The sequence below is a fragment of the Schistocerca americana genome, chromosome 3 (assembly GCF_021461395.2).
Source record: "Schistocerca americana isolate TAMUIC-IGC-003095 chromosome 3, iqSchAmer2.1, whole genome shotgun sequence".
Lineage (NCBI taxonomy): Eukaryota > Metazoa > Arthropoda > Insecta > Orthoptera > Acrididae > Schistocerca > Schistocerca americana.
The window spans coordinates 535,224,484-535,240,685 of NC_060121.1; the positions used below are offsets into that span (position 1 = coordinate 535,224,484).

Sequence of the window (16,202 nt, forward strand, 5' to 3'; positions counted from 1 at the left end):
CACTCTAAGCTGAAAATGCATTATTGTATTGTGTAATGCATTGTTTGTCGCATTCTGATAATGAGCGTTTACGACCTGTCGCTGCTCGCGGCATGACTTGCTTTTTGTGCGTTCTGCCATGGCTTAGAATAAAAAAAAGAGAGGAATTGTCTCATAAGCGAATCAACGGCAAGAGACTGCTGTTTGTTGTTACTTACACTGCTGATTTCTTTGATAATGATCAACAAGAACCAAATAATAGACTGCGTATGATAGAAGATGTTCTGAACGAGAGTTTAGCGAAAATTTTCTCTGTTTGAAAATCTTTGCAGACACCTCTTTAGTACATTGCATTCTGCACAGAAATTAGAGTCATCTTAGATTTAAAAAATCTAGGCAGTTGCCGCGCTTCATTTCTGACTGTATCACTATTCTGCATAAGAATAATATGAATATAAACATGACATGATATGTATATTCTTCCGCGTTTGCTATTGTCTCACTCTAGTTTCGTAGTTTATTAGGCAAACAGGATTTAAATGAGATAGCAGCAAACACAAAAGAATACATGGCATAATGTTTACATTCTTCTACCGTTTCTTTTAATTTATTTACTGATGCATAGGTTTTGGCGCCAGTATTTTATCTTTGTGCCTGCAAAGCACGCCTGTGTAGCGCTATATATATGCGATGACAGAAGTTGTGCCGGCACCTACCAACATTTTTCAGAACTTCCGCTTACTTCGCACTCGATTCTAAGCCGCAGGCGGTTTTTTGGCTTACTAGAACCGGAAAAAAAGTGCGGCTTAGATTTGAGTATATACGGTATTGGGGCATCCCCATCCCCTACCAACTTACACTGTTCCTAAATTGATCATTTAACATAGTGACCAGGTTTATTCCGTTTAAAGCAAACACTTCTTCAGTCTTTTTTTCAGTGGCCAGGATTATTATATTTGAAGCATTTACCTGGTTTCTCAAATTTTTATCTTCATGATGGGGGCTATTCTTAAGGTGGTTGTTCCTCTGTTGTTTACTTGCCAGAAATGTCTCCCCCCTCTTCCTCGAGGTTTAGACATTTTTCTTCTGTCAACTATGTTGAGGTCAAATACTGGTACACCCCCTATATGTTTGTAAGGCAAGGAATAGAAAAAAGAGTAGTGGGAGAATATATGCTTGGTAGTAGGAATGAGAGAGGAGAAATACTAAGTGAATTCTGCAATAAGTTACAGTTAGTAGTAGCAGATACACTGTTCAGAAATCACAAAAGGGGGAGATATACCTGGAAAAGGTCTAGATATACAGGAAGATTCCAGTTGTAGTACATCATAGTCAGACAGAGATTCCAAACCAGGTATTGGATTGTGAGGTATACTCATAATCAGATAGAGACTCATATCACAATTTAGTAATGACGAAGAATAGACTGAAGTTTAAGAGAATCACATGAAAAAAATCAGGGTGGAAGGAAGTGGTATACTAAAGTACTGAGGAATGATGATACATGTTTGAAGTTTGCTGAAGATGTGGATACTGTGATAAGGAATAACACAGTAGGTAGTTCAGTTGAAGAGGAGTGGACACTTCTAAAAAGAGCATTCACAAATGCTGGACAAACAAACATAGGTTCAGGGAAGATAACTGCGTAGAAACTTTGGGTAACAGAAGAAATACTTCAATTAGTTAATTAAATAAGGAAGTACAAAAATGATAAGGAAAAGACAGAGGTGCAACAATATAAATCACTTAGGAATGAAATAAAAAGGAAGTGCAGGAAAGCCAGGGTGAAGAAATCGAAAGAGGAATGATACTCAGCAGGACTGATTCAGCATATAGAAAAGTCAAAACAACCTCTGATGAAATGAAAAATGGAGTGGCAATATTAAGAGTGTAATGGGAATTCCATGTTTAGATGCAGATGATAGAGCGGATAGAGTTCGGGGAAGGTCTCTCTGAGGGTGAGGAATTTTCTGATGACGTGATAGAAGAAAAACTTGGAATCGAAATGGAAGAGACGTGGTATTCTGTATGCATCGGGATTTAAGAGACCTTTGGAAGACTTGAGATTAAATAAAACAGGAGGGATAGACAACATTCCATTGGAATTTCTAAAATCATTGGGGGAAGTGGCAACCAAATTACTATTGAAGTTGGTGTGTAGAATCTATGAGACTGGCAACATACCATCAGACTTTCAGAAACATATCATCCACACAGTTACGAAGATAGCAAGAGCAGATAAGTGCAAGATCTATCCCACAATCATCTTAACAGTGCATGCATCTGAGTTGCTGACAAGAATAATATACAGAAGAATGGAAAAGAAAGTTGAGGAACTGTTAAGTGACAATTAGTTTGGCCTTGAGAAAGGTAAAGGCACCAGAGACACAGCCCTGAGGTTGAGCTTGATAATGGAAGCAAGACTGAAGAAAAATAAAGGCATGTCATAGGATTTGTCAACCTGGTAAAAGTGTTTGTCAGTGTAAAATGGTGCAAGATGTTGAAAATTCTGAGGAAAAAAGTAGTGAGCTAAAGATAAAGTAATGTATAGTATGTACAAGAACCAAGAGGGAACCATAAGACTGGATGACTCAAAACAAATTGAATGAATTAAATAGGGGTATAACAGTTATGCAATATTTCATCCCTATGGTTCAGTCCATACATGGAAGAAGCAAAGGCGGAACTAAAAGAAAAGTTGCAGAGTGGGATTAAAAGCCAGGTTGAAAGGATATCAGTGATTAGATTCGCTGATGACATTGCTATTCTCGGTGAAGGTGTAGAATAATTACAAAATCTGTTGAATGGAATGAGCAGTCTAATGTGTACACAGTATGGATTTAGAGTAAACCAAAAAAGACTAAGTAATGAGAAGTAGCAGATATGAGAATAGTAAGAAACTTAACATCCAAATCAGAGATCACAAAGTAGATGAAGCTATTTTGGAATCAAAATAACCCATGCCAACCGAAGCAAGGAAGACATAAAAACCAGACTGGCACGGGCAAAGAAGGCAATCCTGACAAAAAGAAGTCTACTAGTATCAAACATAGGCCTTAATTTGAGGAAGAAACTTCTGAAAATGTATGTGTGGAGCACAGCATTGTATGGTAGTTAATCATGGGTGGTAGGAACACAGGAACAGAAGAGAATTGAAGCGTTTGAGATATAGTGCTATAGGCAAATACTGAAACCTGGGTGGACTGATAAGGTAAGGAATGAGGAGGTTGTCCTTTGAAAATGTACTTTTGGAGCAGCATTCAGTCTCCTCAGAATCGGTGAAGAAAGAAACACTGACAAGAAGGAGGGACAGGATGATTGGATGTGTATTAAGACATCAGGGAATTACTTCCATGGCACTAGAGGGAGCTGTAGAGGGTAAAAACTTTAGATGGAGACAGAGATTGGAATATATCAAACAGTTAATTGAGGATGTATGGTGCAAGAGTTATTCTGAGATTGGAACAGGCGTGGATGTATATCGGCAAGTTTCATTTTCAGTAGGCTTCCAACAGAACTGAAAAATTGAGTGATAAACCACTAACATTCAGATTAAAGTTGAGAGGTTTCCTCCTGTACAGGAGTTCCTCATAGTAGTTGAGGAGTTTCTCTGTAACATGTTATTTATTCATATACTAACTGTTTTTATTTATAAATTTTCTAGTTAGCTGTCCATAAACAATGTACTGCTCATTCCGTGTCAATGATGCTTTGGCTCGAATAGTCTCACAGAACCTATAAATAAATGTCATGGAAACTATCAACAGTCGCGCGCGCGCGTTTGTGTGTGTGTGTGTGTGTGTGTGTGTGTGTGTGTGTGACAACACTTTCACACTCCACTACAGCCTCCCCACCACATCTCTAAGGACATTAGTGGTGTATGACTGCAACAGTACATTTTTCCCGGTAGTAAGTCAAATGGCTAGATAAATAAATAGATGCAGAGAATTTTGTGATCTCTGGTGGCTTCAGCATCCCAGAACATACTCTGTAGCTGATATATATAGTTATGGTCTTTGAAAATTAAAAGCTTCCAAGGAAAAAAGTCAGCACAAATAAGCATCACTCATGAAACATATTCACATTTAGGACACAAGAAATGAAAATGCTGGTTTTGTCTTCTTAGATTTCTCAAAAGTATTTGATGTACGAGGTGGTCAGTTGAGAAGTGGTGTATCTCCCAATTTATGTGAGTGGCTTGACCACTGGTGAACAGAATCCAGTTTGTTGTACTGGTTGCAGTGTGTCCATCTGCAGAACAATATAAAGCCTGGTGTGTCTGAAGGACAAATGGCAATAATACTATCCTTATTTAAAGCCTTCTCAGTATATTTCCATGTCATCCTATAAAATATTTTGACATTTAGATTGAGGTGTAGCAGCCTTCCTCAGTGCAAAAGCTGATGTGCTGGGGTGTGGGTGCATCAGTATATTGCTTTCCTGATGGTGTCACTAGATCACTGACATATCTATTAGATTTTATTGTTCCTAAAGTAACATTGGTAGAAGAGAGAGCCGGGCGTATGTGTCTGACTATTTGTGAGTTGCATGGCTTTCTGGAAATTGATAGCCGACTGCAAATCAGTGACAAACTTCTGGGATTCATGTTTTGCTGCTGTTAGTAGTGGAAAGATGGCACCAGCTGTGCATATGCTGCTTGTTTGGTGGTCGTGGCAGTGTCCAGTTTTAATCTGCCAGGAAGTTTGAGTGTTGCACAGATTTATATTGGGGGAACTGGGAGGCCTGTTAGCAAGAATATAGCAAAGTATGAGTGCTATGTTCGCTTGGGGAAACAACAGATCTGCACAAGCAGAGTACCGTACTGGCAAGACAGCCACAGAAGTGCACATGAAAAATAAGACAGGCATTGGAAATCCTGAGACTGCCTGATATAATCAACAGTGCCAGCAATCACAGTATGATGAATCACGTGTGATTGCAGCACGTCAGCTTCACTGGATACTGCTGTGACCAGCAAAACAAACAGCATATGCAGAACTGGCATCTTCTTTCTGCTACTAACGGCAGGAAATCACAGGCCCATGAACCTTGTCGTTGCTTCATAGTGTGCCATCAATTGCCGGCATGTTGTGAAACCCACAAATAGTCGGCCACGGGTCCCCTCTTTTCCTCCTTATGGCTACCAGTGCTATTTCAGGACCCATAAAATAAATGTGATGTCAGTGGTCTAGTGACACTGTTATGAAAGCAATATATTGATGCACCTGCACCTCAGCTAATCAGAAGAGTCACTACAGAACAGCAGAATCGTTGATACATTTTAGTACTTTTAAGTGTATTATAAGATGACACTGCAGTATAACCAAAATGTTTTTTAGTGATATTGACACTTGCTGTGAAAGCCTGTGTATTTTTGGTAGTGGTAATGTTCTCAGTATAAATAAAACATTTGACATGTGAAGTGGACAAATCTCACAGGTTGTTATAATAAAAGATCATTACTTAACAAATGTAAGGATGTTTATGCATGATATAGATGAAATTTGTTTGTATAGTCTGTAACATCTCACCATAAATATGAATAAAGAGAACATAATGTGAATGTGCATGAACAGGAGCAAATTATTAGAAACAGTTAGAGAAAATGCAATTTTAAGCCTGTACACTGAGTTGCATCAATTAAATACAGACTTTATGGTGACTTTCTTCATGTGCTTTGCTTATGGGCCATATCAGAGACATCAGGTGCTTAAAGGAGCATATATTTTTTTTCCTTGTGTCATTTTTAAATGAAAGAGAATGGGAGTGACAATAAATATTAAAAAAGCAGCCTCACCCATGCTCTTTACTGTGCCTTTCATAAATGTAATCATACAGTCATGTATAGCTGTGATCATAAAGTGTATTAAATGTCACTGTTTCTTTTGTGTGTCTGTTCATGTTTTTATTTGTGTTGTTCTATAATATTTTTTCCCATTTTAAACAAAAGAATGCAGCAGGAAGGTGGATGGCTAAATCGTCAAGAAGCAAATCGATTGGTAGTTAGTCGACCAAGATTGGGAGGTGATAGCCGTAGTACAGGTCGCCTGCACACATCAGCTGCCCATCGGAGCATGACACGACTTAATGTTGGTGAGTATGTCTGTGGATACTGCACCAAGAAGAAGGAAAGAAGACAATGCACAAAAACTGTCATGTAAGGTATACCTAGGTAATTGGATGCCCTTTAGATTGGTGCCACAATGATATTGTTTCCTACAATTCTGGAATGTGTGCTCTGCGTGAAGTCCTATAGTGAGACAGAAGCATGGAGATTGTTGAGTTGACCAGAATGTGTGTGTGTGTGTGTGTGTGTGTGTGTGTGTGTGTGTGTTTTCTAGAGGACGTTTGCCATGGAGCCTGTGAAATGTGGAATCCAGAACACGCACGCACGCCCACACACACACACACACACACACACACACACACACACACACTAAAAATTAAGGTTAATCTTTTACATCCTTCCCACTTTAAACTGGCATCTGCTGTCAAAAAGAGTAAGAGAAATGCTGGTATTGTTCACAGAATCTTCAGCTATAACCTACTGGTGACTCATGGACCAAAAACATGCAGCTGTGCTGCTTGGATTCCCTCCAATCTGCTTGGAAAATGGTCTCCAGAAAAATACAACTATATGCCACGCATGTTCTAATGCCATGCCCTTAGTCTAAGAAGCTGAGTCAACACAGCCCACCACTCCCCGCCCCCTTCCAATGAAGAGATTGATGTTGAGCTCAGGAGACGTTACTATTGTGCACTGTTCATAATAGATATAGAAATTCTTCTTCTCTCATTCTGAATTAATATAAATGAAATACTGCTTGCCAAATGAAGCCGAGTGCAATATGAGAAATACAGCTAAGTATCTTGAATGTGTTTATTCCACTCAACAGTCTGCCAGCTCTCCAATAGGGGGGACTGAGGGACACAGGAAATGTACGCAGATCACAGATGATTTCATCTTTATATTCTTTGATGTTTCGGTCCAATATTTCTTCAGTTTAGTTTTAGTTATGTCATGTTTCGTATGTCATTCTCCCCTATTATTTTATCGATATGATGTGGAACAAGTCAGATAACAAGATATATATACACACATGAATAATGATAATATTATTATTACTGAAATTTTTAGTTCTACTCATGCAACTACATTAAGAGGTACAAAGTATTATTATTATTATTATTATTATTATTTTACCATTTCTGAAACAGAAACTCATCCATGGAGTAGAAGGAGTTGTCCAAAAGAAATGATTTTAAGCTAGATTTAAAACTTGCTCTGCTACCTGCCAGACGCTTTATGTTGTTGTGCAAATGATCAAAGATTTTTGCCGCTGAATAATGAGCAACTGACAGCTTCAATAACAGATAAGAAAGGTCATTTTTCCCTCTAGCATTGTACATATGAACATCACTGTTCTTCGCGAATTGAGATGGATTATTTGTAATGAATTTCATTAGTGAATATATGTACTCTGATGGTGCAGTTAAAATACCTAACTCCTTGAAAAGGTTCCTACATGACGTCCTTGGGTGAACACCACTAATTATTCTCACTGCTCTCTTTTGTGCAATCAGTACTTTATGTCTAAGTGGTGAGTCACCCCAGAAAACTATTCCATAAGACATTATTGAGTGGAAATATGCAAAGTACGTTAGGAGGCTGATCTGTTTATTACCAAGACTAGCAATTATACGACGAGCAAAAGAAGCTGAACTTAGTTGTTTGAGAAGCTCAGTAATATGCTTCTTCCAGTTCAAGTTGTCATCGATATGAGCACCCAAAAATCTGGAGAAATCTACCCTGTTAACTGAGCCCTGTTTATATGCTATACCAATTGTCGGTATGACTCTATTCGGTTTACAGAACTGGATATAGTGAGTGATTTCAAAACTAAGGGAGAGTCCATTTTCTGAGACCACTTAATAATTCTTTGAAAGACATCCTTAACAATATCTTCAGCTGCTTTTTCTGGAATGGGATTTATTATAACACTCATGTCATATGCAAAAAGTACTAGTTCCGCTTGCTAAACGTTAAGTGGGAGGTCATTCACATGAATAAGGAACAACAGAGGACCTAAAATTGTACCCTGTGGGACTCCCTTTGTGATAACTCCCCATTCACTAGATTTACCACCCTCCCAACATTATTTGTGCTATTCAGCACAACTTTTTTCTTTCTGTTCATTAAGTATGATTCAAACCAGCTGTGTGTATAACCTTCAATTCCATAAACCTGAGTTTTTCTGAGAGTGTGACATGATCCACACAGTCAAATGCCTTGGAGAGATCACAAAAAATACCAGCTGGCGATAATTTGTTATTTATGGCTTGTACTATTTGATGGGTAAATGTGTAGATAGCATTCTCAGTTGAGTAACCCTTCCGGAATCTGAACTGTGACATGCTGAGTAAATTATTTACACTTAAATGTGAGACTACTCTTGAATACATAACTTTTTCGAATATTTTAGAAAATGAAGTCAGCAATGAGATTGGTCTATAATTATTTAAGTCGCTCTTGTCCCCTTTCTTATGAAGAGGTTTAACAATTGCGTATTTCAATCTGTCTGGAAAAATTCCCTGTGCCAGCGAAGCATTACATATATTGCTAAGGACTCCACTTATTAAATTAGAACAACACTTCAAAATCTGTTAGAGACTCCATCAACACCACATGAGCTCTTGTTTTTCAATATTTATTATTTCCTTATTTTCAGTGGCCAACGGCCTTGCTGCAGTGGTAACACCAATTCCCGTCAGATAACCGTAGTTAAGCGTTGTCGGGCAGGGCTAGCACTTGGATGGGTGACCATCCGGTCTGCTGAGTGCTGTTGGCAAGTGGGATGCACTCAGCCCTTGTGAGGCAAACTGAGGAGCTACTTGATTGAGAAGTAGTGGTTCCGGTCTCGGAAACTGACATACGGCCGGGAGAGCGGTGTGCTAACCACATGACCCTCCATATCCACATCCAGTGATGCCTGTGGGCTGAGGATGACACGGCGGCCGGTTGGTGCCGTTGGGCCTTCATGGCCTGTTCGGGAGGAGTTTAGTTTTTAGTTTTGTTTAATTTCAGTGGGGGATGTTGGTGCTATTTCTAAATGACATTTTTAACATATTTTTTGCTTCTTCAGCTGAACCCTTTAACCCTATTTTTGCTGCTACATTCAGAAAGTGATTGTTAAAAATACTTGCAACTTGTGAATTATCACTCACAACATCATCATTTAGCTTTATTGCTATGGTATGCTGTGCACTGTCAGGCTGCCCTGTCTCCTGTTTGACAGTATTCCATATAGTTTTAATCTTATTATCCACATTATTAATTTCTGTCAGAACACATAAGCTTCTTGACTTCTTAATGACTTTCCTTAAAGTATTACAGTATCTTTTGTAGTAAGCAAGTAACATCGGATCCTGACTTATTCTGGCCTGTCCATATATTTCCCTCTTCCTCTTACACGATATCTTAATTCCCTTAGTAATCCATGGCTTACTTGACTTTGTAATGGCTTTTTTTGATAGCATTTATTGAAAGCAACTCTCAAATATTGAGACAAATTTACAGTGGAACAAATTGAATTTTACATCAGCACCATTTTCTGTGCATACTTCATCTCATTCTACCTCTTCTAGGCTGCACATAAAGCTCTGTATCCTGTTCACATTAATAAGCCTCCCTGCCTTGTATGAACCTGCCTGAATCCTGTAAGGTGCTATACGTGTTATTTCCATTAACTGTGCATCATGGTCAGATAGCCCTTTAACGACTGGGTACACATTAATTGTTTCTGCCTGGGCACCGTCTATGAAAATGTTATCGATAAGTGACCTACTATCTTGCTGCACACGAGTTGGAAAATTTACAACAGATACTAGATTGAAACAACCAAACAAAGATTCTAGCTAATTTTTGTATCCGTATCTTTAACTGCGTCTTTTTGTCTGACAGGTAGCTGAAAGTTACCTTGAGGGGATCTGCAGATTTTTACAATTACTATAGAAGTATATTGCAGTAGCAACTCACAAGCACATGCTTCAAGGATCTGATCTACACAAAAACTATTTGATTCAATATTTTTGACTTTGTGTCCAGTTTTTATATAAGTAGCAACTCCTCCTTTTTCCATGTGGACTCTACATGAATAAGATGCTAATCTGTAATCCCTTAAATTTAACTTCTCCATCCCTGTGGTTACATGGTGTTCAGAGAGACACAAAACATCTATACCTTCAGAATTTACACAATTTTTTAGACGTACAAGAAGCTCATCTATCTTATTTTTCAGTCCTCTAATGTTCTGATGAAACACACAAATTTTATTTCTTTGGATACTGCTACAGACATTATGCCACTGTTCTGTTTTAATCTCTTTCAATACCCTCTGTCTGTAACCTGACTCTAACCTAAAAAATGTGTCCCTCTGACTCCAGTAATCACAGGTATTTTGTCTTGTATGCATGTGGCCCCCCTTACATTTGCCGAGCGAGGTGGCGCAGTGGTTAGCACACTGGACTCGCATTCGGGAGGACGACGGTTCAATCCCGTCTCCGGCCATCCTGATTTAGGTTTTCCGTGATTTCCCTAAATCGTTTCAGGCAAATGCCGGGATGGTTCCTTTGAAAGGGCACGGCCGATTTCCTTCCTAATCCTTCCCTAACCCGAGCTTGCGCTCCATCTCTAATGACCTCGTTGTCGACGGGATGTTAAACACTAACCACCACCACCACCTTACATTTTCTGCAAGAAGATCAACTAATCTATCCTTCCCCCTCCTATTCAGGTTCAGGCCACGACTAGTGTAACCCCACCTCCCAAGTGCATCAACAGGCACAGCACAGATATGACATTTAGTTTCTGTCAACAATAACCCCCCCCCCCCCCCTCATCTCTGTTAACTCAGTTCCAGGTCACACCTAATACTATGGTCCGAATTGCTAGCCAGGCTGTTTCCTGCTCCTCCTACTATAAGAACGTGGTCCTGGCCATCAAAATCTTTGCACAAGGCCCCTAGGTTTTCTGTAACCTGGCTAAGCTTAGCACAAAGTTTCACAATGCTTGTGACCTGGTACTCGACTCCTAGCCTATCCTGTAGCAACTGGCCTACACCTCTCCCGTGACTGCTACCTGACAGCAGGACTCTTTTCTTTCTGCTTGACTTTACTCGCGACCTAGCATTACAATATTTACTAAGAGTCTGCTGCACCCTACTTTACTCAAAAACTGTTTGAGGCCCTTCTACTTCAGGTAACAAATTAGACCGATTGCTCACTGGAATCTGAAAAGTGATTTCTGAGGTTTTCTCCTTCTGACTACAACTTGTTACCTGTTCTCAGCTCCAATTGTCTCTTTCCCCCTTCAACCTGTCTAATTCAAAGTACACCATTTCTAGTTCATCCTGAAGGGCACAAATCTTTTTTCCCTGTTCCACGATTTTCTTGTCGCGGCTACATAATCTACAACTCCATTGGTGAGCCTCATCTGGCACTATAACAGCTTCCCCGCTACAATCTCCCCAGTGAAACACCAACCCACAATCCTGACATTTCACTCCTGTGCTCACTAATCTATGACAACATCCACATTTGTCACACATTATGGTAGATTAAACAATACAAATTACACTAGAAACAATTCCCCTACACCAATTAATAATTAGCAGAAAGTAACTCAGCTAGCGGTGAGATGAGCAGAGAACTTCCGGATGTCAGGCGAATGTAGCAGCAGGCGAATGTAAGCAGCGCGAAGTTAATTGCTGGCGTAGGTTATAGTGGCGGAATTCATAAAACAAGTAAGAAACTGAAGAGGCTCGATATTTCCTAATGACAAATTTGAACAGGCACTATCACTGAATTATGTAAAAATACTCTAATGGAAACAGAAACACCACTTAACAACTTTACTGCACAATATGGAAAATTAACTGTACGGAAGTGTAGAAACACAGAAAACACGAACCAAATGCAAACTGTACACATACGATACTCTTCACAATAAAGCTACACAGACACTAACCGGAACTTAGTGACTAATCACATAACTTATTGCGGTCAATAACAAAAACAAACCCACACCAAAGGCTTGCACTTTAAAACAGTTACCCTTTCACGAAAACTACACAAGTAAAAGCGAAACCTTCAATATATAGATCACAATAGATCCTAATTTACTTATTTAAGCTACAATATTGCCTTAATAAAATGTTTTTCCACGAATAAACACCTATATTTACAAGCACAGTGAGTAAACACACACGCCAATAGCTTGCACCTTAGAACAGTTAACTTTTCACGAGAACTATGCAAGTAAAAGTGACACACTCAATATATAGATCACAATAGATACTAATTTACTTATTTAAGCTATAGTATTGCCTTAGTAAATTGTTTTTCCATGAGAAAACACGTATATTTATGAGGGCACTGAGTAAACACACACGCCTGCTCCAAAGAGCTGTAACTGATAATCTTGTGTATGTATTTCTTATGATTTACTAGTCTAAGTTAACTGATTTTCATGTTATCACATTATCAACCTTATGTTTTACTGCTTTCTCTGTAAGAAATAATTTCAGCCTTATTTAGATGTATTAGTAATTTCACAGGGAGAAATCTGCATCGACTCTGCAGATCACACATAAGTGCCTGGCAGATGGTTCATCGAACCACCTTCACAATGATTCTCTATTATTGTAATCTTCAACACCGCTTAGAAAAAGACAAACACCTATATCTTTCTGTGCAAGCTCTGATTTTTCTTATTTTATTATGATGATCATTTCTCCCTAAGTAGGTCAGCATCAACAAAATATTTTCGCATTCGGGGGAGAAAGTTGATGATGGAAATTTCGCGAGAAGATTCCGGCGCAACAAAAAACACCTTTGTTTTAATGATGTCCACCAAAAATCCTGTATAATATCAATGACTCTCTCTCCCCTGTTTCGCGATAATACAAAATGTGGTGCTCTTCCTTGAATTTTCTTGGTGTGCTCCATTAATCCTATCTGGTAAGGATCCCAGACTGTGTAGCAGTACTCCAAAAGAGGACAGACAAGCGTAGCGTAGGCAGTCTCTTTAGTAGATCTATTACATGTTCTAAGTGTTCTGCCAATAAAACACAGTCTTCCCTCTACCATCCCCACAACATTTTCTGTGTGTTCTTTGTAATTTAAGTTGTAATTCCTTGATGTTTAGTTGAATTTACAGTCTTTACAGTTGACTGATTTATCATGTAATTGATATTTAACGGATTCTTTTTAGCACTCATATGGGTGGCCTCACGCTCTTCATTATTTATTTAAGGTCAATTGCCAATTTTCACACCATACAGATATCTTTTCTAAATTGTTTTGCAATATGTTTTGATCTTCTGATGAGTTTACCAAATGATAAACGACAGCATCATCTGCAAGCAAACCAAGACGGCTACTCAGATTCTCTCCTAAATTGTTTACATAGGTAAGAAATAACAAGAGCCTATAATACTATCTCGGGGAACACCAGAAATCACTTTCGCTTTACTCGATGACTTTCCGTCAGTTACTATGAATTGTGACCTTTCTGACAGGAAATGATGAATCCAGTCACATAACTGAGACTATATTCCATAAGCATCCAATTTCATTACAAGCCGCTTGTGTGGTACAGTGTCGAAAGCCTTCTGGAAATCTAGAAATACGGAATCAATTTGTCAGTAGCACTCAACGCTTCGTATGTGTAAAGAGCTAGTTGTTTTTCACAAGAACAATGTTTTCTAAGTCCTTGTTGACTGTGTGTCAATAGATCATTCTCTTCGAGATGATTCATAATGTTTGAACACAATATATGTTCCAAAATCCTGCTGCATATTGACGTTAATGTTATGGGCCTGTAATTTAGTGGCTTACTCCTACTACCTTACCTGTGCAACTTTTCAGTCCGTAGGTATGGATCTTTTGTTGAGCAAGTGGTTATATATGATTGTTAAGTATGGAGCTACTGCATCAGCATACTGTGAAAGGAACCTAACTGGCATACAGCCTGGACTGGAAGACTTGCTTTTATTAAGTGATTTAAGTTGCTTCACTATTCCAAGGATATCTACTTCTAAGTTACTCATGTTGGTAGCTGTTCTTGATTTTAATTCTGGAATATTTACTTCATCTTCTTTGGTGAAGGATCTTGTCCCTTGCATGTACAATTTCATACACTTTGGTAATGTACTCTGTAAACTATCATGATCACAACCAAAATTAAATTAAAAAAATAAACTTCTTTTTTCAGGTGGCAGTCGTGTTGGATCTGTGGGAGGTTTGCATAAGAGCATGACAAGATTGAGTTCAAGCCAACAGATAAACCAGATATCTGTTGCAACAGCAGCCAGTGGAAATAGGAGTGTTACAGCTATCAATGGAGCAGGAGGCGGAGGGAGACAGTACCATGTGTCAGCTGTGGCCGCAGCTGTGCCACATCACCAACATGTTTCGAGTGGTGGTGTGACTGTCACCACAACAGCATCACCAAGCAAAAATAGCATGTGAGCCAATCATTGTTTTCTAATTCCATACTTGATAATAAGATGGCCCATATAACTTGTTCATTTCTCTTGTCACTTTAAAGATATTGGTGATCTATTTTCACCTAAATGAATAGCTACAGGAGTCTCATGAAATAATGAACGTTTTTTTCTTAACTATATTAATCATAGAGATTGAGACATCCACTTTAAATAAATATCTGTCAAAAAGTAAGCTGTTTCTGTGGTTCTTATGACCACCAAGACATAGCAAATTTTCTTTCTTTTTGTGTGTGCATGTTGACGACTGGGTGCTTGTGCTTTTCAGCGAGTGGTCTCCTTTACTCCAAAGTAGACATTTCATTTTTCAGCTTACCTAGCCATGTTTATATTACATGTGAAGGTAGAATAAGTGTATTACCTAAAAATGGAGGGACAGTGTGTGGTCTTCCTCAGGCCTCAAGACTTCATTGATGCAGAAAACATTTAAATCTTCGCAGTGCAATGCACAGGCATTACTTTTAACAGAAAGAGTGTGTGACACAAGATTCAGAATGGCAGGCTGTATTCTAATGTTACCAAGTCTGCTTTGTAGTACTACTGAAATGTCACCAGGACAAACACTGGATGATTATCAAGAGGAGCTTGACATAATTTATGAAGTGATTCTACATGTGTAAATAAACAAAAAAGGTACTGTGAAAATGTGTTCAATTTTCTATCATTATGGAACTGGAGCGGGTTGAAGGCTACACACAACCACGAATGATTATGAAGACAAGACTTGTCGAAAAGTGGTGTAGGCGCTGTGCCGAACAGAATAATGGTGTGACAGATGACTGATGCCTCCTACAGAGGTGTTCGAAAAGTCCCCCACCCATCTCAATACACTTGTCAACATATTGGAGGGTGTATTACGTTGCTGATCGAACATCATCTCCATCGGTTTTAATGCGGGCAATAGCATCAGTGATGTGAGCAACAAGTACCTTCGTAGAGTACACATTCCCCTTTAACCAGCCCCATAAACAGAAGTCTAATGGGGTTAGATTGGGTATCTGGCAGACCAGTTAATGGGTTTACCATGGCCAATCCACCATTGACAAAATGTGTTGTTCAGTTACTGGGATACTGGTCTGGTACAGTAAATTGGTGATCCATCTTATTGCAGGTGCATTTGCTATTGTTGCTGTAATGCCACATCTTCAAAAAGTGCAGTTAGGTCTTCTACCAGGAAATGTACACATGCTTTGGCTGTCATGCGATTTGGCAGGAATGTAGTCCCTATCACCAGGTCATCAATCATACCATTCCAGACATTCGCTGAGAACCTAACTTGGAATCGTGTTTCCCCAGTGCCATGAGAGTTCTCTATCACCAGTGCATGAAAATTGCAGATGTTCATGATAGAATTGCGTTCAACAGTAGCCTCATTTGTAAATAAAGTATACTGCACACAGTCTCTGTTTACAGCCAACCATTCACAAAATTGTTGTCTGCTTACTGAGTCACATGCATGCAGATGTTGCATGGGCTGCTCGTAGAATAAGTACAAACCCTCGGAATGTAATATGCCACGCTCATGTTTTTGGAATGTTGAGCTGATGGCTAATGTGCTTGTACTGGTGGAGGGGTTGTGGTGTACCATTCCAGTGATGTCTTCCCTTTCCTCAAGTGACTGGACAGCCTCATATTCTGATGTTATGTGTACACTGGGCA

General features: G+C 39.1%; 1 protein-coding gene across 2 annotated transcripts in view; it reads left to right on the top strand.

Moving 5' to 3' along the window:
* LOC124607464 (protein melted) overlaps window positions 1-16,202 on the top strand; it is a 272,786-nt gene that overhangs the window by 117,217 nt on the left and 139,367 nt on the right. For both annotated transcript variants that reach the window (XM_047139803.1, XM_047139804.1), the window contains 2 exons: window positions 5,930-6,072; window positions 14,252-14,504. In XM_047139803.1, the coding sequence (XP_046995759.1) occupies window positions 5,930-6,072; window positions 14,252-14,504 (396 nt within the window). The remainder of the gene's footprint in view (window positions 1-5,929; window positions 6,073-14,251; window positions 14,505-16,202) is intronic.